We start from the raw sequence: 20718 nt of genomic DNA, 5'->3' as shown, positions 1-20718 counted from the left end.
TTTGCATGCTTCTTATTCGATGGCTTGACCTCCTCTACTTGGGTTTGCTCCTCCCCTGGAGCACAGCCTCTTACCATACTTTTTATTGGAGGACTTGTATTCTTCACTGCTCATATCCAGGGAATTATGGTTTTCAAATACCAGCCCCCACCCGTAGCATCCCCTTCACCTGTGTCACTGTTGCTCTCCAAGGCCCTGAGGTTCTTACAATATAATAATTGAATGTCACTTTTTTCGAGGGCCCGGTCGCCGACATTAGCTGCCTGACCCCAACAAGCACTTTCTCTGGACTCTTTTGCTCCTTCGCCACCCTCCTTTTCCTCTTTCTTTTTGCCGATGCTCCACAATATTGGCCAGGGGTATGGGATTGTAGTTGTGAGAGCACACATGACCTGCCCCGCAGAGAAAGCAATCCATACTATTGATAGATAGGTCCTCTGAAAGGTCAGTAGGCTTGGGGCACAGTCAGACACATCTGCCGATTGTCATACAGAGATGTCTGGCCCCAGAGTCTGGCTCTACCCACCGAGAGGGCATGAATAAGAGATGTGGCAACAAAGGTGCCCTGAATCAAACACCCGGGCCACCATGGCAGCGGAAACCGGACCCGTCGCATGGCATGGGCACCGCTCTCTTGTTCCCCAGACCCAGGCGAGCGGATCGCTTACACTGTTCCCTGCGTGGCAAGGTGGACTTTTATTTCCAACCTCCTTTTTTGGTCACTGTTCCACGGATACAGCTTTGCTCCAATGGTCCCAGGATGGAGGGGTGGGTACGATCTGGAGGGAGGGTGACAGGGGACTGAGGAGGAGTAGGAGTGGGGATGAGGGGTTGACTACAGAGATAGAAACATGTAGGGTCAGGATCAAACCTAGACAGACAATAGGCCCGACACCAAAATAAAAGTGGCCCACGGTAGGTAATTAGCTAAAAATGTGGTCCATATTTGAAAATTGGGGCAGTTTAGAACTTGTAAAGACACGTTGTGAGCTTGTTTTGCGAGGTATGAGAGACTGCATTGATTTAAGCTCACAGCAGGCAAGATTTGTTTTAATATCAGGAAAATTAAGAGTAAAAACGTGCCCAGCGGACAATAAAACAGGCCCACCCACTGACCTGTCAGACACCCCTCGGGCCCTGGCAGATTGCCTATAGGCCGGCCCTGGGTAGAGTGCTTCTGCAGAAACGTACTGGGAAGAAGGCTTGAAAAGGCATGTTTTGGAATGAGTTTAAAGAGCTGCAGCCGGGCACTGAAGCGCGGCCTGGCGGAGTCCAACTACTGGACCAACAGCGGAGATGAAGGGCACTACTGAGGTGCAATGACCGGGGGTGAGGGAGTGCGTGCGCGGCGCAGCCCGAATATTAAGCAATGTTGCCGGGAACACTAGCAGAGAGATGGCAGTGCTTCTCGGCGCTGGAAGCCTGCGGCGTGGCGTGCAGGTCTGGACTGAGGTTCATTCACAGACACAGGAGTCCCAGTGGTGCAACGCGGATCGGGTGCTGTAGAGACCGAGTATGGGCGCTCCGCGGGCACGCCAGGGCTGAACACTGACAGTTACTATGCGCTGGAATAGCAGGGGACAGTAGAGCAGGACCGAGGCCACTGGCAGAGCTGTCGCTGCACCCCAATGCTGCACAGCGGAGGTGCTTCGGCTCTCTAAGCGGTACACCGGGAGAGCTGTAGGTGGGTCTGAACACTTGTGTAACAGCGACCTCTGTCGGCCATGATGGGCATCAGTGGCGTGTGGGTCTACCTACGATGCCGTAGGATCACGATTAAGATAGGTAAAATAATCTGCATGGGGATCATCACGGCATTGGAACAGCCCGAGCTGCACCCCAGGATTGAGGTGAACTGCAAGTGTTGTCAATGTAACCCTAAGCTGGATAGCAGGGGGGGCTTTAGGGCAGGAATAAGGTGCACAGACAGACCGGCAGGTGCTGAATAGCCAGGCTCCATCGTATGTACTGATGAAGTACATTGGCAGAGCTGCGTGTGTATGGGACCCACCCCATACACAGGATTGTTGTAGGTCACTCAGGATTGTATCTGTCTTTCAGTTCTGTAACACGAGGGGGCGCTGCAGGCCACGAATGGATTCAATTAGAAGAACTTTATGTGGCTCTCAGAACCAAAATAGTAAGGGATGCTGCCGGTAGGGATGGGCGTGCTGGCAGAGCACCTGGAATGGCAGGGAGGCTTCAGGGCAGGAACGGTAGTGGAGCTATAAGTGCAGCATAGCAGGGGCGCTGCCGATCAGCATTCAAGGACATTCTTAGATCGCGAGGGTGGGAGGGAGGCGATAGTCAAGATTCAGGTAAGTTATTTGAACGGTATGTGGCTCTCAGCACTGTACAGTAAGTGATGCTGCGGGGCAGGACTGGGGTACATTGGTAGAGCAGCGGTGCTGCAGGCCAGGAATGAAGTGCCCAGATAGAGAGGCCCTGAAGTCACAGCAATGGAATATCAGTGCAGCTGCAGGTGAGGGCTGAGTTGGGCCAGAAAACTGGACCTGGCTCCCGGGCCTGGCAAAAGGGGGGCTGCAGGGCAAGACTGAGGTACATTAGTCGAGCAGTGGTGGGCCACAGCGCAAGGGGTGCCCAGCAGAGGGGTCGTGAATGTCAGGGTCGGGGAGCAACAGTGGGTCCTGCCCGGACAGCGAAGAGCATGTGCTCAAGATCAGACTGGTGGTGCATCGACAGGGCGGGGAATCTACGTCACGCACTCCCTCGGGAAGAGCACGCACCCCGCAGTCATACCTGGAATCCATGTCTCTTCAGGGGCGGACGAGGGCGCCGCGAGGCCCTTCCTCGGCTTCCGGCTTCTTCCTAGTGGCGGGTCCAGTAGACATCTCTGACTGCAGAAGGAACAGAGAGATGTCAGGTCGCAGTCACAAGCAGCCGGCATGACCTGCAGGGCCTAAGCAATGGAGCGGAAGTGATCCGTGATAGTAACCCCCCCCCCCCCCCCCCCCTCCCCCCAGACACACCTCTCTCTTTTAGGTCTGGCACGACAGCGCCAGAACTACTTGATCAACATTAAAAGAGCAGCATTTGGTTGAGTAATGTAATGTAAATGTAAATTGATACTTGTATAGCGCACTACTCACCCGCAAGGGTCTCAAGGCGCTTGTACGAATACCGCTGTGGAACCCATCCTGGCTTTCCCTGTGAGGCGTCCACTCCTGGGCACCCCCAAGGTGGAGGCCAGGCATCCTTAGCGTTGTGGAGATTAAGCAAGCTATTGCCCAGAGTTGCAGAGTGGGACTCCATGATTGGACTAGGCACCGAGGCGAGAAGTATCAGGTCCGTGGAATTTTTGAGCCCAAGACCCCCGAGGCTGGGAATTGAACCCTGGTCCCGGGCTAGACCTCTGCATCAGGGTTTGCCGCTCTAATCATTGAGCCACACTTCTCCACAGTAGTGCTCCTGTGTGTGCTCCCACTTAAAGAGAGCTCTTGCATTGCACCCTTGGCTGGATTGGAAAGTGTGTGGTCAGTAAACAAAGCCACAGTTGGCTATGGTGACACCAATGATAAAGGCTACAAACCTGATAGCTTCATTGGTAAAGTTTGTCATATACCAGGTCTGATTTGTTTCCCATAAAAATCCATGACAAAAGGCATTTTTTGTGAAAGGAATATTATCAAAAGTTTTTTTTTCCTGTATTTTTAAGTAATTTAACTTATATACTATTTTAACCGGGCCCTTAAATGTATGATTTATGTCCAATTGTGCCCACTTGGAAATTGTTTTAGATATTAATTTTGTATTAATCAACTCACTCTGTTCTTTATGTCTATCTTGTTTTTAAATGTTTTAGCATACTTTTTATGGTATTTCTTTTACCGAAATAAAGTTTTCTTGAATGAATGAATGAAAGGTGAATGTTATGGCCTACGGAGCTCCAAGGGTGGGTTATCAGTAGTGTTACATCCTGTAGACAGATATTTTGTTACATTGAATCACAATAAGTAATTGTAGACTTGATTACTCCTCCTACCAAACTGTAGGGGTAGAATGTTTGCACTATGAAACTCCTTGTTAGGCCCTCTTAAGAGGGGTTGTATAATGTTGGGTCAGCTGTAATTATTAAACACTTAACTTTGTGCATACTATTTTCCTGTATATGTCTTAAAGTTCTTTTTTCGGGATCTGGTTGTAAGAAACTGGCTCTATATACACTACACCAAAATGATGTATAGTGTGTATAGAGTTCATATGACCCCAGAGGTAGGCAGAGGTTAAAGTTAGAAAGAACCTTACTCTCTAATTGTGGGAGAGTGGTCGAGCAGTAAGGCAGTATCAGAGGACGGTGTTAAGCATTTGATGTACACACTCAGTCAGCAAATTAACTTGCACACTCAAGAACCGAACTCTCGGCCATTTGTGTTTGTATAAAAATATATATTGTTGTTATATTTTAAGAACCAAGCAAGCCTGGCACAGGTAAGCATTAAATACTTAACAGTAATAAGTTACTGGATATAGAACAGTTTGAAAATGCAATAGCAATTGTACTTGGTTTGATTTACAGAGGATGCAGTAGGTTGCAACACTTAGAAAATACAGTACATTGAAATGAATAGGTTTTTTCAGTAAATTACAGGCGAATTACTTTGTACATTGCTTTTCTTGCTCAGTGCTGGATACCTGGATTCAGCACTGGGACATTTCCTGTAAAACAGGTAAGTAAATACGCTTTGGTTATTTGTGCGATTTTTGAAGAATATTTCAGATTTCAAAACTTCTCACTTAGAAACTTTTGGGAAGAAAATTGTCAATGTTATCCTATAAAGGAAAAACAAGTTAACGATTCACAGGTAAGTAATCGACCGTGGAAGTTAAGGTTCTGGGGTTAGACTCAGGGGTCCCCCAGGGTCAGTGATGCACTGTTGTTGCACCCTCAGCGTCACTAGGGCGGCCGATTGCAGAGTGTTGAGGCCCCATGTTATCCAATGGGGGATTGGGGGCCCCCGGTTGGTGGCTGCTGCAAGAAGGCTAGAGGGTTGTGGGAGCAAAGCTCAACAAAGTAGCACAAAAAGGTGCACCCTCAGCAGCACTGGGGCGGCCAGGTGCAGAGTATTGTTTCGACGTTGGGCGCCCTGTTGTTTTCTCTGGAGATCCTCCTGTTTGCAGAAGCACTGCAGGCAGAGAGACGAAGGACTTCTGGGTGCGACCACCACTTGGAGAGGTAAGTTGGGAAGTTAAGGGTTAGTTAGGCACCGTCGGTTTGGGCACACAAGGCTTTGGGACGTCGGGTGCAGGGGTACCTTTTGGGGGTGGATCTTCTTACCAGTTCCTGGTCGCGGTAAGGGGGGGCTTTCTGGATTTAGGTTGCAGGCGTCAGCTGGAGGCTTGAGGGAGGTCAGGGGTAGCCGGATCTCAGGTCAGGATCGCCAGGGTGACCTCCTTGTGGTGATTTTCCACTCAAGCTGGGTTCGGCAGGTGCAGGGGCGCTGGATTTGCGGTCTCTGGCTGGTGCCAGAAGCTGCAGTTTGAACAAATCTGGTGTACACATGAGATGCAGTCTTTAGAAATGAAAGCAGGCTTCTTATGTGGGTGTGAAAAAAAAATGTGTGACCTGGATCTGTAGGGTGTTTTGCTTGCCAGCAGTCCCCTAATCCATGTGTGGTACATATTTCTTGTAGTGTACTAAAAACTCACCCACATAAGAAACTAGCTAGGCTAGACTACATATTAATCTCCAACACAATCTTATCAGAATGTACAATAGAGAAACTTCCCCGAGTATTATCTGACCACAATCCATTGATACTTAGCATAGATATAGAAGGGCCTGGCCATAGTCAGAAACGATGGACTTTTGAGAGAGCTTTACTTCTGAATGAAGAGTATTGTCGATGTCTAAATAAGTGGATCCCAGAGTTCCTAGAGTACAATATGGGGACAGCTCCAATCGAAATAGTCTGGGACACCTTAAAGGCAGGAATAATGGGAGAGACTTTAAGATTCTCCCTCAACCGTAACCGGGTAGCCAAAGAAGAAATTAAAATGCTACAGGACAGACTAGTTAAAACAGAGGAAGATCTTATGAAGGCAGTAAAAGCGGGCCATAAAATTGAGGAAAAACACGGGTCGCAGTAGCTATCGCAAAAAATAAAGTGGCTGATATCTTTACTAAAAAGGCCATAGAAAAAGCAATGGCGAACAAAGAACGCATATACGAACTTAGTGAAAAAGTAGGACTTCATCTTGCGGTAAGAACAAGGCAAGAAACTATGGCAAACACAATTAAAGAAAATAATGTTCCCAATAAAGGCCTTACACAAAATCAACCAGAGATAAGAAATGCATTTCAAGATTACTATCAGGATTTGTATACAGAAACTGATAAAAACCAAAGCAAAATTGAACAACATCTAGAACAGTCTAATTCCCCACAACTATCCATGGAAGATAGAGAAAGCTTGGCAAAAAATCCAGAATGGGTTGAAATTTTACTATCAATTAATAGCTTACCCCCCGGGAAAGCTACCGGGTTAGACGGGATCCCTGTCGAATTTTACGTTAAATTCCACAAATCACTGAAGGGAATTATAACAACCTTAATGACGCATGTCTTCTTGGGGGGGCAACCCCCAGGCTCTTGGGATAAGGCAAATATTGTAGTTTTCCCGAAAAAAACAAGGACCCTACACAACTGGGATCCTATCGCCCTATTACATTAATCAACAGTGATTCTAAAATATACTCCAAATTGCTGGCAACCAGATTGGCGCAACACATACATAAAATTACATCTCTGCGCCAACATGGCTTTATTCCGGGCCGATCGACTACTGATCATGTTCAGAGGGTCATTACACTCTTCGACATCACAGAGGTGGCAGGAGACCCTATGGTCCTAATCTTATTAGTTGCCGAGAAGGCCTTCGATAGGGTCTCCTGGCCGTACCTATGGACAGCAATGTCGAGGTGTGGTATTGGTAGCCGATTTATCAAAGCTATCCATATGTTATACTCAAACCCGGAAACTGCTATCTCAATAAACGGAGAGATGACCGGTAACATTAGAGTTACCAGAGGGACAAGACAGGGATGTCTGTGCTCTCCGTTGCTGTTCGCTATTTTTCATAAATCCTTTCATCCTCAGATTAGAATCTAACTCGGCGATATCACCAATCTAAACTATTAATGGCAATACTAAGACGCTTGCCTATTCGGATGAAATAGCAATAGTCACCCGAGATCCCTGCGCAGCTGTGAAAGCAATGGAAGAAGACGCAAAACAATTCGGGGAAGTTTCAGGATATAAACGTAATCAGTATAAAAACCAAAATAGTAATCAATAATAATATTACATTTCATGATGACCGGGTAGTTACCAGTGCCATGTATCTCGGAGTGAACATAACGTCAGACCTAGACAACCTGGTCAATATTAATCTGGAACCCCTTATAAACCAAACAAGCAAAAATCTGAGAAGAATCCATAATCTCCATTTAACCTTAGTGGGAAGATGCAATGCCATCAAAATGTTATATCTCCCAAAATTTCTAAATTTTTTTAGGACCATTTGCTTAGATTTCACTCCACAATTGTTCCAGGACATAGAAACCTTATTCTCACAGTTTATATGGAACTACAAAAAACCACGTAGGGCACTCAAATATATCAGACTACCAAAAGAAAGAGGTGGACTCGCGCTGCCGAATTAAAAAATATATTGGTGGGCCACGATCATACAGTATAGCCATATTCTTCTGACCTCGAATAATTCAGCAGAATGTGAGGGGACGATCCCGACACCGCAGGGTTTAATATTAGGTAACGAAACAAAAGCACATCTCTGGCGACTAACCTACAATTGCTACTATAAAAAAGTATGTTTTAAAACCCTAAGGGGTGTATATTCAGCGTGGAACAGTGTGCAAAAGCTTTTGGGTATTGGGAGATTTTCCTACTACACTACACTAGTGGGAAATACCAACCTCCCAGAAACATTTAATGACGCATGCATGATAAGGTGGCAAAGAGCAGGGATCACTCGATGCGGTAATCTCTATTCTAATATAGGATTCAAAACATTTACGGAACTGAAATCAGAATTTCGATTAAACCAATCAGATTTTTTTTAATTTTTACAAATTAGAGATTTCTTAATGAAGAAAGGGGGAGGCCCTGCCAAATTTGGGAACATTCATCTGATCGATACAATAATTGTTACCCCCAGGGTAAAAATTGGCTGTATATACAATAACTTATCTGCCCTACCAGATGATATTGCAAAATTTATAACAAACTGGAAGGAAAAACTAGATGTGGTGGAGGATACCTGTGAGAAATCACTTAAGGCATCCCAGCTATGCTTAATGTCTACCAACCTTCAAGCCCAATACTATAAAACTTTCTTCCAGTTATACTATACCCCGAACAAAATTGCCAAATTGGGTCAGGCAGAGGTACAGAATGCCCTCGATGTAATCAGTATGAGGCAGATATCGTACACATATTCGCAATATGTGTCACATTGGGTACAATCCTTAGGAAAATCTCCACTTTTTTATCTAACATCTTTAAAATACAAATTGAAATCACGACGGCAGAACTAATACTTGGTCTAGATGGAGACAAGCGGCCAAATGAAATTCAAGGGCCTATATTTATTGCTACGGCTGTATTCAGATTGTGTTTGGCTACAGCATGGTTAGACCATAATCCTCCAGCTTTTGAACAATGGCGAGCCAGACTCCTGGCAACATATAATTTGGAAAAAGCTATATACGGAAAAAAAGGTAGAAAAAGTCAAAATACTGGGTTAAAAATATGGGACCCACTAGCACGTTGGATACAGAATCCAGTCCAGGGCTCGAAAATTCCACTCGACCGCTCGCATAGTCGAGCTAAATTTAACAAGGTCGAGTTGTTTTTAGGTCCTACTCGCCCTTTCTGGCGAGTTTGAAAACAAACCAACTTTTGTCCTCTGTCTCTGAAAACAGAGCAAATGTGACAAGATTTAAAGGCATTTTTATTGCTCACAAAGTTAACGGGCACTAAAGATGCCTTTAAATCTTGTTATCTTGTCACATTTGCTCCACTTTCACAGACGGAAGTCAAGTAGGTTGCAGTTAGGTCGAGGACATTTTTCAAGGTACTAGTCCTGCAGGACTAGTACCATTTTTTTTATTTTTCGAGCCCTGCAGTCTGATAATTATTCAATCATATAACTTACTTTGTTTGCAATTGTAGTGAGAAAACGCATTTTATGTTCATGGTTATCATTCAGGCAAAAAAATGTCATTTATCATTTACCATGTTTTATTTTCCTCAATTACTGTTTTTTCATATGTATATGCTCAAGCTTGGGGGGTGGGGGGTTGGTCGGGTATGTATATGCAATAGATTTTATTGCTTTATATGGATTTTTATTTAAAACCAACTAGGGGAGGAAAAAAGAAAATGTATCAATAACGATTTATTTAAAAAAATAAAAAATAAAAAAAAGAAGTGCAGGCAGGTCCTCCGGGTTTCTTGGGGTTGCTGGCTGCAGGACACACCAGGATTTTGCAGGAGCAGGTTCAAGGGGGAGACAGGCCGGTAGGGCTGGGGCCAAGTCAGTGGGCGTCGTCCTCTTGTTAGCTCTGCACGGCTCTTCAGTCCTTCTTATCTTCTTTCTTGTCTGAATCTGGGAAAGCAAGGTTCAGGGTGCCCCCTAAATACTAAATTTAGGGGCGTTACAGGTAGGTAAAGGGCAGGGACCAATGGGTCCTTTCCCTGGGGTGGGTACACCTCCTATTCTGCCACTCTAGTGGGAGGGGGGCAGTAGCCTGTCCTGGTTGCCCCCATCCTCAAGATGGGTCCCCCATCCTCAAGAGGGCGGTGAATCGAGGTTGTGCTTCACCTCGCCTCCCCACCTGAGGGGTGCAGTTGGCAGAGGTGGGCACACCTCTTTCCCTCACTGGCTCTCCCGCCCACAGTGGGGGGTAGGACCAGTAGGGACCAGTTGCTGAAAGCAGCAATCGGTCTGGAGAAGCTCACAAAGGTGGCAAGCCTCTGAAGCTTCTCCTTCATGAACCCTGCCCATCCTGGGGGAGGAGACTTTCAACATCGTCCCAGGATGTGCATTGTTTCAGGCTCCCGAGAGCAGCAGCTCTCGACCCAGGGGTCCAGAAACATGTTGGTTGGTGGCAGCCTAAGCAGCCACTCAGTCAGGTCACTAGAAGTAGGTTGAGTTGCCCTCTGTTGTGCATTTTACATTAAATCCCACACTGGCATCAGTGTGGGTTTAACTTGCTAAGAAGTTTGATACCAAACTTCGCAGTCTCCAGTGTAGCCATTATGGTGTTGTGGAGTTCGTAATGAAAAACTCCCAACACCATAGACTCATAATGGCAGCACTGCACTTACAGTGCCCAGGAATGGACCTGGGCACTGTAGGGGTACAGGGCTCATGCACCTGTACCCTCACCACTGGCATAGGGCACCCAGCTAGAGAGATGACTGATGTATGCCAGGGCAGTGGTTTGTGGGCATGGCACACAGGGGTGTGTGCCATGTCGACTTCACTTTGTTCTGCACCAAGACACGCAGCCTGCAAAGGCAGTGTGTGAGTGTCAGGGTACAGGACTTCTAAGAGTAGCACAATAAGTGCTGCAGTCCTTAGAGGCCTTCTCAGGTCACAATGCCCTAGGTATCTGTGGTACCATTTACAAGGGACCGACCTGTGGCCAAAGAGTGCCAACTGGGTTTTATTTATAATGCATTTTAGGGAAAGAACAAAGGCCCTGGGTATCGGTTTGGCATGAACCCAGGGAACACTCAGTCAAATTACATCAGCAGTGGGGGCAACCATACAAAAATAGGGCACTTTCTTACACACCCACCACCCCCCCCAAATGAAAGAGGATGAGGCTAACCTTTCCCTAGAGAGTCTTCCTTGTCTAAGTGGAAGAACCTGGAAAGTCCATCTGCATTGGCATGGGCAGTCCCAGGTCTGTGTTCCACTATAAAGTCATTCCCTGTGGGGAGATGGACCACTTCAAAAGTTTAGTATTTTCACCTTTCATTTGCATTAGCCATTTGAGAGGTCCGTGATCAGTTTGAACCAGGAAGTGAGAACCAGACAAGTATGGTCTCAGCTTCTTCAGGGACCAAACCACAGCAAAGGCCTCCCTCTCAATGCCTCTCCAACACTGATCCCTGGGGAGAAGATTCTTGCTTATAAAAGCAACAGGTTGGTCTTGGACTTCATTATTGCCTGGGATAGGACTGCCCCTAACCCTAGCTCAGAGGCATCAGTCTGTACAATGAACTGCTTGGGATACTCTGGAGCTCTGAGAATTGGTGCTGAGCACATTGCCTTTTTTAGAGTGTCAAAAGCCTTTTGACAGCTAATTGTCCAGTTCACCTTTTTGGGCATCTTCTTAGAGGTGAGCACTGTGAGGGGAGTCACAATGGACCCATAGCCCTTCACAAACCTCCTGTAGTAACCAGTCAAGCCAATGAATGCGTTGACTTAGGTCTGGGTTGTTGAAGCTGCCTAGTCCAGGATGGCCTGGATCTCGGGTTGTAAGGGTTGCATTTGGCCTCCACCAACAAGGTTGTCCAAGTATAACACTGTTCCCTGCCCGATCTGACATTTGGATGCCTTGATATTTAGGCCTGCAGTTTGCAGGGCTTTAAAAATCTTCCTCAGGTTGATCAGGTGATTCTGCCAGGTGGAGCTAAAGACAACAATACCATCTAGTTATGCTGTACTAAAGTACTCCAATCCAGCAAGGACTTGATTCACCCACCTTTGGAAGGTGGCAGGGGCATTCTTTAAACCAAAAAGTCATAACAGTAAACTGATAATGCCCATCAGTTGGTGCCATGCCAATCTGCCAGTACCCTGCAGTTAAGTCAAATGTACTTAGAAATATGGCTGCACCTAACTTATCGATCAATTCATCAGTTCTTGGGATAGGGCGAGCATCTGTCTTGGTGACAGAGTTGAGGCCTCTATAGTCTACACAGAACCTCATTTCTCTCTTTCCACCCTGTGGATGAGGTTTGGGGACTAGAACCAATGGGCTGGCCCAGGGGCTCTCAGAGGGTTCAATAACCCCTATCTCCAGCATCTTGCCGACTTCAGCTCCAATGCTCTCTTTGGCTTGATCATACTGTTGCAAGACTTGCTTGCAATCAGCCTGCTGTTGGGCAGAGAGGGTGTCTGAGCAGACAACTCCATCCACTGACCTATCGTTGGGGCTATATGAGAGGAGGTCAGAGAGAGCTTCACTCTGTCTTCGGATCCTCATCAGTCACCATCAGCATGGTGATGGCAGCCCTGTTGTGGTAAGCTTAACGCGGTTCACATGAATTACCCTTTTGGGTGTCCTGTTTGCGCCCAGGTCAACCAAGTATGTGAACTCACTCTTCTTTTCTAGGATAGGGTAAGGGCCACTCCATCTATCCTGGCAAGCCCTTGGTGCCACTGGCTCCAAAACCCACCCCTTTGCCCTGGTTGGAACTCCACCAGTGCAGCTTTTTGGTCATACTAGTGCTTCTGGAGCAGCTGGCTGGCCTCAAGATTTTTGGAAGCTCTTTCCATGTACTCAGCCGTTCTGGACCTTAGGTCTAGTACATAGTCCACAATATATTGTTTGGGTTCTTGGAAAGTCTTCTCCCAACCCTCTTTTACAAGTCAGAGTGGTCCCCTATCAGGATATTCAAACAGAAGTTCAAAGGGGAAAAACCCTACTCTCTTCTGAGGCACCTGACTGTAGATGAAAAACAAGCATGGCAATAGGATATCCTATCTCCTTCTGAGCTTTTCAGGGAGCCCCACATCATGCCTTTCAATGTCTTGTTAAACCTCTTAACAAGACCATTGGTTTGTGAGTGATAGGTTGCAGTAAACTTGTACTGCACTCTTTCCACATATGTTTTAGGTAAACCGACATGACGTTTGACCCTCTGTCTGAAACCACCTCCTTAGGAAACCCTACCCTGGTGAAGACAACAAAGAGGGCCTTGGCTACTGCAGAAGTTGTAGAGGTCCTAAGGGAAATTGCTTCAGGATACCTAGTGCCATGATCCACTACCACTAGTATAAAGAAAAATCCTGATGAGGGAGGCTGAAGTGGACCCACTATGTCCACATCTACCCTTTCAAAGGGACCCCAACCACTGCTAGTGGATTTAAGGGGACCTTTTGGTGTCCACCTGTTTTGCCACTGGAGCTGGCAAACTCCTTTAGTTTTTGAGACATCTGGGGACAGTAAAAGAGGCTAACTAGCCTTTTCCAAGTTTTGGTTTGTCCAAGATTTCCAGCTATGGGGGATTTCATGAGCTAAAGTGAGTAAGATCTCCCTGTACTTCTGAGGCACTACCATTCTCCAAGTGGCTCCGGGGTTGGGGTCTCAAGCCTCAGTGAATAGTAGTCCTTCCTCCTAATAGACTCTGTGGGTACCACGAACATCTCCCTTTTCCTGTGCAGCAGCTTGCTGTCTCAGGCTTTCAAGAGTTGGACAGGACTGCTGTCCAAGGCACAGCTCTTCCCTGGTGCGCCTAAGAGCTCAACCTGGTAAGGGTCAAGTTCCATAGGCTCAGATCCCTCTGGGGCTTCCAAGTCCTCTCCCTGAGGAGAGGGGTCCTGATTCTTTTGCTGTTCAGAATCTGGTTTCCCAGTCTTCTTACCTTCCCTCTTGGAAGGTTGGGCCATTCTTTCAGACCCCAACACTTCTTTTTAACTGTGCTTTCGGCTCTGTGCTCTAGTCTTGACACACACACACACACAATCTCAGGGATGTCCAGGATTGCTGCATGGGTTTTTACCTCTCACTCAGAGACAAGTCTCTGGTTCAGTTATAATGTTGTTGCCTCAGGCATCTCAGGCACTGGGGAGGTGGGTAGTTTCGAGCCTGCAGTGTAAGGTGCTTGGGAGGAGGGAATTACGGGGATGGGAGTTTGTTTGAGGGCAAGTGATCCGACAGTGTGGGCCCAGGCAGGATGGTGCTGGAGATATAGGAAGTGGGTCAAGCAATACATGGGGAGCATGATATACGCAGGCATGAGTCGAGACCTTGACGGTCCTCTCCTGGATTGTAAATGGCCTGGGGGATAAGCTTATGAGAGGGGTGGTACGGAAATACCTGATGCGATACGACTGACATCGTAATGTTGCAGGAGACTCATCTACTAGGCAACAACTGCAGGTTTGTGGGTAGTGGCAGATATATTTTGTTGGCACATGCAGGATTTTCAAAGGGTTCCTGGATGAGGAAATAATGGCACGTAGATCCCTCCGCTGGAGGTCAGCAAAACGTGGGTAATTGATAATGAGCGCAAGGGTGCCATACAGGGGTGATACTATGTGAGGATTTGGTGCTGAGCTCATGGTACTTTCCCCCAGGCCTACAGCTGAGAGTCTGGAACGTTTGGGGTCCTGGGTGGCATGGGCCCACGATGCACCGACGATCCTTGGGGGTGATCTCAACCTGATATTACAGGGGAACCTAGACAAGGTGACCAGAACAGGAGAAAGGCCAAAGACAAACACACGACGGGCCACCTTTGTGGAATCCATGGGTCTGACAGACCTTTGGCGGGAGACACATCCAGGGCAACGCCAATCTCATATGCGGCCAACCCTATGGTCACCTTCTCTAGGTTGGGCGATCTTCTGGTACCCACACATCAGACTGGCAGGCTCACCCACACAGATTTTCTCACTCAAAGGATATCGGAGCATGTGCGCCTTTGAATATAGTGGTTCATATGGGCTTACCATTCACTTGAAGGGGAACTATATCACTTCTGCTGCTCTCTTTTTGTAAAGGTATAGGCTGCCTCCAGACTGGAGCACCCACAACATGGGCACAATGAAATGTGAGATTTCTGCATGTAGCTTTCAGCCTCTCTGAAGCAGTATTGAGAGACAGACAAAAGGGCAGACATGACCCAGAAACTCCTGCACATTAAGCACTAGAGACTGCAGTCCAATCTTTCACCCCTCCAGCCACTAAATAGCAGTGCTCAAGGTAGAGCTGTCTCGATACTCCCCACTTCAAGGTCTGAATCTCCGAGAAATCCCCCTGCAGGCAGGTGCAGTCGCTCACTCCACCTGTCTGTAAGGGGTCTTCTCTCCCCCTTTTCAAAGAGCAGGTGGGTTGCTACCTGCACTGAGAACATGGAGTGGCTTTGAAGCAGCTGCTCAATATTTCACTGAATGTGCTGTCAGCGGGGAAGCGCGTTTACGGCTGCCCGCAGCGCAGTGCTTTCATGACAATAGGGGGCACATTCCCAGTTTGCACCCGGCGAAACTGCCGAAAGGTGCGCCATGACACCAATAAGGAAAGTGCGCCATATTTGTAATGCAGCCCCAGAGGAGGAGATGTAGCCAAATGACTAGAACTACTGACTTGGAAACTGGGGCAACAGGTTTAAATCGTGCCCTCAGCAAAACATCCTGTGATTACGGGCATATCACTATCTCCCCGTGCCTAACACAGGACTCCCTGCAACCAGTGGTAACTATAGGGATCTCAGTACCCTACCCTACCCTAGATAATCACAATCGACCCTCTAAAATAATCCACACAATACCAGGTGGTAATGCTCGCAAGCACAAAGATCGGTCACTAGTCACTACAACTGGTGCTATAAAACATTATAAGCAATTGGCTGGCATCTTGGGATAACTTTAATATAGGACACCTTGAAATTCACAATCTGCACCTGACCAGTTTCCAGACTGGATCCTCTAAGGCAGTGCTTTCCAAACATTTTACATGATGACAGAAAAGAGAAGCAGAGTATGTCGCTCTACTCTCTGTTTTTAATCTTGTGACACGAGTAAAAAACATTTTTGACATCCCCACAGACACTTTTATTATGGGTCTGACAGTTTAACAAAAGAGAATATAAGTGATTACCAAAGAGGGACATAACCTTACCAAAACTAAGAGACTGCACAATAAGTGAACAATATACCCCTGGATGTTTACAATGCTGGACGTGGAACCATGCCACACGAGGACGGTGGGTTTTATCACCCTATAAGAGTATGAGAATGTATGGTAATTCTAATAGAGGTCTGGCTCTTTCTTCCAGGCCAGTTGTGCTTTTTGCATGTCTGCGTATGTCTATGAAGAGAGGGTACCCCTGGTCGTAAAAATCCTCTTACTCCCTGTTTAGCGAGTTAGCTACCTGTGCTGTACCTGTCCGGTTTGACCGAGAGAGAATCGTGTGATGTTCCTCCTGCTACTGTGACACTTCTTTATCTATTCTTCTGTTTGTGAACCCTGCACTGATAATGTCCATGTTGTACCTTTGTTGTGCTGTGGAGCTCATTATAAAATGTTCCACTAAACAAAAGATAAAACAATTCATATAGCCAATGCTCGTTTTAATACATAAGAAATTAAAAACAAACCCTCACAAAATATCTAAGCAGAGTTTACTTTTTATTTTGTGTATGAAAAAGCAATTTTTGAAATGGAAAATATGACTGGAACATTTTAAAACATACTGACAAGTGTCTCCATGCAATCTACACCTTCTGCCAGTTCTGGCATTTTAGCCAACATCACTTTTTAATCTGATCTTTTCAATCCATAAATAAAGTGTGAAGGCAAACATACAACCCCCAGAATGCAACATCATGTTTTCAGAGAAGCCAAAAAAGGCTGATGGTGCACTTCACAGACTAGTGAAAGGCAGAATAAAAATGTTGTTCCGGACTGTCTGCCTTTTTTTCTCCAGGGTTATACCTCCCAGCGGGTGAGAGCACACAGGTAGCCTTTTAAACGCAAATAGTAATATATCAATACTAATGGGCTGACAATAAACACTCCTTGGGGAATGAATAGCAAGCTAAACAAATTGTTTCCCAGAACAATGGGAGCAGCAGACACTAAAAAAAACAATTATAATAATCATTATAGTACATGTGTACACCTGTTCTAAGCGGAAAGACCCAGGAAAGAATAAAACAGAGCCCAATTTAGTTGAAAAGAAAGGTTTTTAACTTCTTTTTAAAGATAGATTCAGATTGAGGTTTCTTAAGAGCAACGGGAAGCAGAAGACGAAAAATAACCAATGTACCAGCACCCTTCTACCTGAGCGTCTGCCTGTGATCCTAACTTGAATGGTGCAGTACCTGCTGCAGGTGATGCCCCCCAATGGCCACCAGTGTTAGCCACTTAGACCAAAGACAGAATAGGAGCATGCCTCTGGTCAATCACGTACAACACCGAAATGAGCGGCAAATTGACCACACTTCAAATATAACAAACTAAGCACCCTCTCACGGTATAGCGAGCTACCCACCAGACAATGCACTTGGCACTTCAGAGATTGACTGCCCTTTTCCTTGTAGTCACCACAGGCTCTGTGCAGCCTCTGGCAGAGGTCCCTTGCCCTGAACCGGATTACTCTAGGCGCCATGTAGCCTGTGCAAGCTCCCTGCAGTATCATGTAGAGCTCACATTTAATCCTGCTACCTATTGTTATTGCTAGTTCCTCCCAGAGTATCATGCTACCTGTAGTAACTGTAGCAAGCATGCAGCCTCTGACATGCTGACCCTTACAGTGTTTACAGGGTCCTTGTAGACTATTGACAACGCACTCATCCTGCAAGGTGTACCCAATGCCTGCAGAGCTCCTTCATCCTGCAATCTTTAGTACCTGCAGGCTCCCTGAAGAATATGGAAGAGCTCTTTCATCCGGATACCAGTAGTCGTTGCTAAGTCCCATTAAAACTCTGACAGAGGGGAGGAGCCAAGATGGCGTTCGGATCGGACGTGTAGTCCCTCGGCTCCGGGGACCATCTCCTCCTTCGAGACTATCCTGCCGGAGATCCTGTATTGAAGTAGCCGATTTAGATAGCGGACGCGCTCCGACGACCCGCCGCGAAATCCTGGGGCTTTTGCTTTCCTGCAAGTGGAAGAAACGCTCGGGCACAGTTTGCGGCCCGCATTGGCACGAAGGCCGGGACCTCGCGTGGACGTTGAGGCCGGCCATCAGGCTCACGTCATCGGGCTTGGCGACTGTGGAGTGTTGGTCGGTATTTACCGAAGGGCAGCTGACCCTGCGACCTACGTCCCGCTGCACCGCTGGTGCTGAGACAAGCGAGCCTGGAGACCTGTTGGCTGTAATTATGATGTTATGGGCACCCGGACTGCTGTTTGTGTGACTTTTGCCTGCACATCGGCCCGCTAATGGCGGGAGGCTCCCGGCCTGGCCGAGTACTCGGAACCGAGCAGGACGACATATTGGGCTGACTGTGCTTCTGTCTACATCCTGGCTCAGTCATCTGTTCCTCGCAACGCGGCAATCTGATATTCTATGGTGCGCAGCCTGCTCCGACTCGGAGTTTCTTTGCCTGATGCTGTGGTGGGCATAACGTGATGCATCCTGAAAAGTCGGATGTGACTTGTGTTTCTGGACGCATTGAGCGGGGAGACATGTTTGAAACAGTGTGTGCTACCACTCATGGCTATGATGTCTTACTAGCAGCGGTTCTTTCCCTCCGCTCTGATGTGATACATTCTGGCTGCGCCCTGCTGGACAAGATGGATGGCATGCTCAGTGTATCGGGCCGTTCCAAGATGGCTGACTCGCAGGGTCTCGGCATCACTCTTTGTTCCACCTCCGCCTGTGATAAGATGGCGACCTCCGGCGACAGTGGCGCCTTCGTGATCCCAAGCCTCCCAACGACTTCCGCCGCGGGAGGTCATCTCCCGAGACCGTATGCTCCTTCGGGGTTTCTGTCACGGCGTGAGCCTTCCCCCCATGTCGTGCTCGCAGTTCCCCGAGACTCACCTCTGGAGGTGCTGGACACAGAGATCTCCCTCCCTGTCCCGGCTGCGCCCTACGAGTTGAAGATGGCGTACTTTGCACCTTCCCTGGGACTACTGGATTTGCTTGTTCCGGACACGTCGAGTCGCTCACACCACGGGGACATTTTTGGACTGCCGACTACACCTGCATCGATTACATTGGTTTGCGGTGGTAAGGAGAAAACGGGACAGGGATAGACACTTCTCCTCTCGGACTGGCGGATTCCTCGTTATTGATTGTGGCAGCTGGGGGGAATGCTGTTATTACTGATGGTGTGATGGGTTGACTCTGTGCTCCATTCTGTGTTCTGCGAACTGTTTTTTGCCACCAGACTACCAACTCCTGTTCTTGCATTGCTCTTGCGGGAGGGGGCAGCCGGGGGATAGTTTCCTTTGGGTGTCCGGGGTACGCATTGATGGAGCAGAAAGAATGGGTCGGGGGCATACGCTTGTGTTCATGGTTTGGGGATTTCCTTGTTGCTGCCCTGGACATATGGGTTGGGTGTTGCTACCTTGCTTTCATTGTGCGCTGCTTCTGTGCTTCCAGTTTCTTCTGCGTATCATGTATGTTATTATTATTGGGCGTCATGCTTTGTGTTGCTACTGGCCTCACGGGAGAGCGGAGCCGGGGGACGGGTGGTGGGCTCCTCCCCGCCTTTCTTTATTTTATGAGAGATTTAGGATAGGATCCTTTTCTTACTCTCTATATTTCGGGACTTCTTTTATTGGGCGACAGGCACACTGCTAGGGGGGGGGTAGGCCGTAGCCTGCTGCAGGGGTGCAGGGTGGAGGGGTGGACGGGGGGGTGGGTTTGTTTTTATTTTTGGTTCTATGGGCCTTCTATTCTTTTTTCTTCCTTTGGGTTTAGACGTTTCTCTTCTGGGTGCTGCGCAGCGACTCCGGTGGTTTCTTCCGGTGTGTGCTTGATTGTACAACACCGGAACCGACTTGTTGTGCTATGATATCCTGCTCCTGTCTATCCTCCAGGAAAAAACTTTTAAAACTAGACCTCAGTCTTTCTGTAACGGATCCTTTGCGCTCTTACTATGCTGCACTGTATGTGTGAGCCCTCGGGCTCCTTGCTGAGCTGTATTTGCTTTTTTCTATCAATAAAGGTCTTCCAAAAATTTAAAAAAAAAAAACTCTGACAGAGCTCTCTCACCATGCTACCGGTAGTAACTGTAGTATCCATGCAGCCTCTGACATTATGCCCCTTGTAGTTTTTACAGGCTCCCTGTAGTCTATGGACAACGCCCTCACCCTGCAAGGTGTACCCAATGCAAGCTCCTTCTTCCTGCACTATTTAGTCAGTGTAGGCTCCCTGCAGCCTGTGGAAGAGCTCGTTTATCCTGGCATCTTTAATAACTGCAAGCGCCCTGCATCCTCTCGTAGAGCTGCCCATCATCAGGATAGGCTCCCTGACCAGCTCACTCATCCTGCAACCTGTAGCCTCAGAAGGGCCACTGACCTGTCCAGCGTTTTCTCCTTTCAGCACACTGCATGGTATTATATAAGACCCTCTTGGCACTGGCCCTCCAACATACACGGGCAACCTCAGTTCTCTTCATTAACCTATTGACACGGGGACCTGTGCATCCTTCTTACCTCTTAGCACTGCTGCTTCCTGTCTCCTTCCAACTTCCAAGTCTGAACATCCCGCGCTTCCGCCCGCTGCTGGTTCCCATGGCAACAGCCGGAAACTGAGGCACGGCTTCGAGACAACAAGCCCTCTCTCCCCGTGTTTTACTGGTGAAGAATACGTCACGAGCGTCGCCTAAACGAGGAGACTACGTCTCCCAGCATACACCTGTAGAGAGTAGGACTCCCAGCTTTACAAACTTGAAAACAATACTGTAGCTGTCACTTATCTAAGGGAAGATCTCAAACCTCCACAGAACAAAACACGTTTTTAGTCACGTCCACAGTCTG

The 20718-nt window shown here is 47.5% G+C and overlaps 1 protein-coding gene across 2 annotated transcripts in view; it reads right to left on the bottom strand.

Moving 5' to 3' along the window:
* Positions 1-20512, bottom strand: part of PROSER3 (proline and serine rich 3) — a 127400-nt gene extending 106888 nt beyond the window's left edge. The window contains exons 1-2 of one of the 2 annotated variants that reach the window (XM_086929988.1): positions 20395-20512; positions 2761-2858 (exon numbers count right to left, since the gene is read on the bottom strand). In XM_086929988.1, the coding sequence (XP_086786114.1) occupies positions 2761-2771 (11 nt within the window). In that variant the 5' untranslated portion in view covers positions 2772-2858; positions 20395-20512. The remainder of the gene's footprint in view (positions 1-2760; positions 2859-20394) is intronic. The other variant, XM_086929987.1, reaches the window with a different exon arrangement.
* Positions 20513-20718: the final 206 nt, after the last annotated feature.

Source organism: Lissotriton vulgaris, chromosome 7, assembly GCF_964263255.1.
Source record: "Lissotriton vulgaris chromosome 7, aLisVul1.2, whole genome shotgun sequence".
Lineage (NCBI taxonomy): Eukaryota > Metazoa > Chordata > Amphibia > Caudata > Salamandridae > Lissotriton > Lissotriton vulgaris.
The sequence above is the reverse complement of the archived record's forward strand: the minus strand, read 5'-3'. Positions and strand labels throughout refer to the sequence as shown.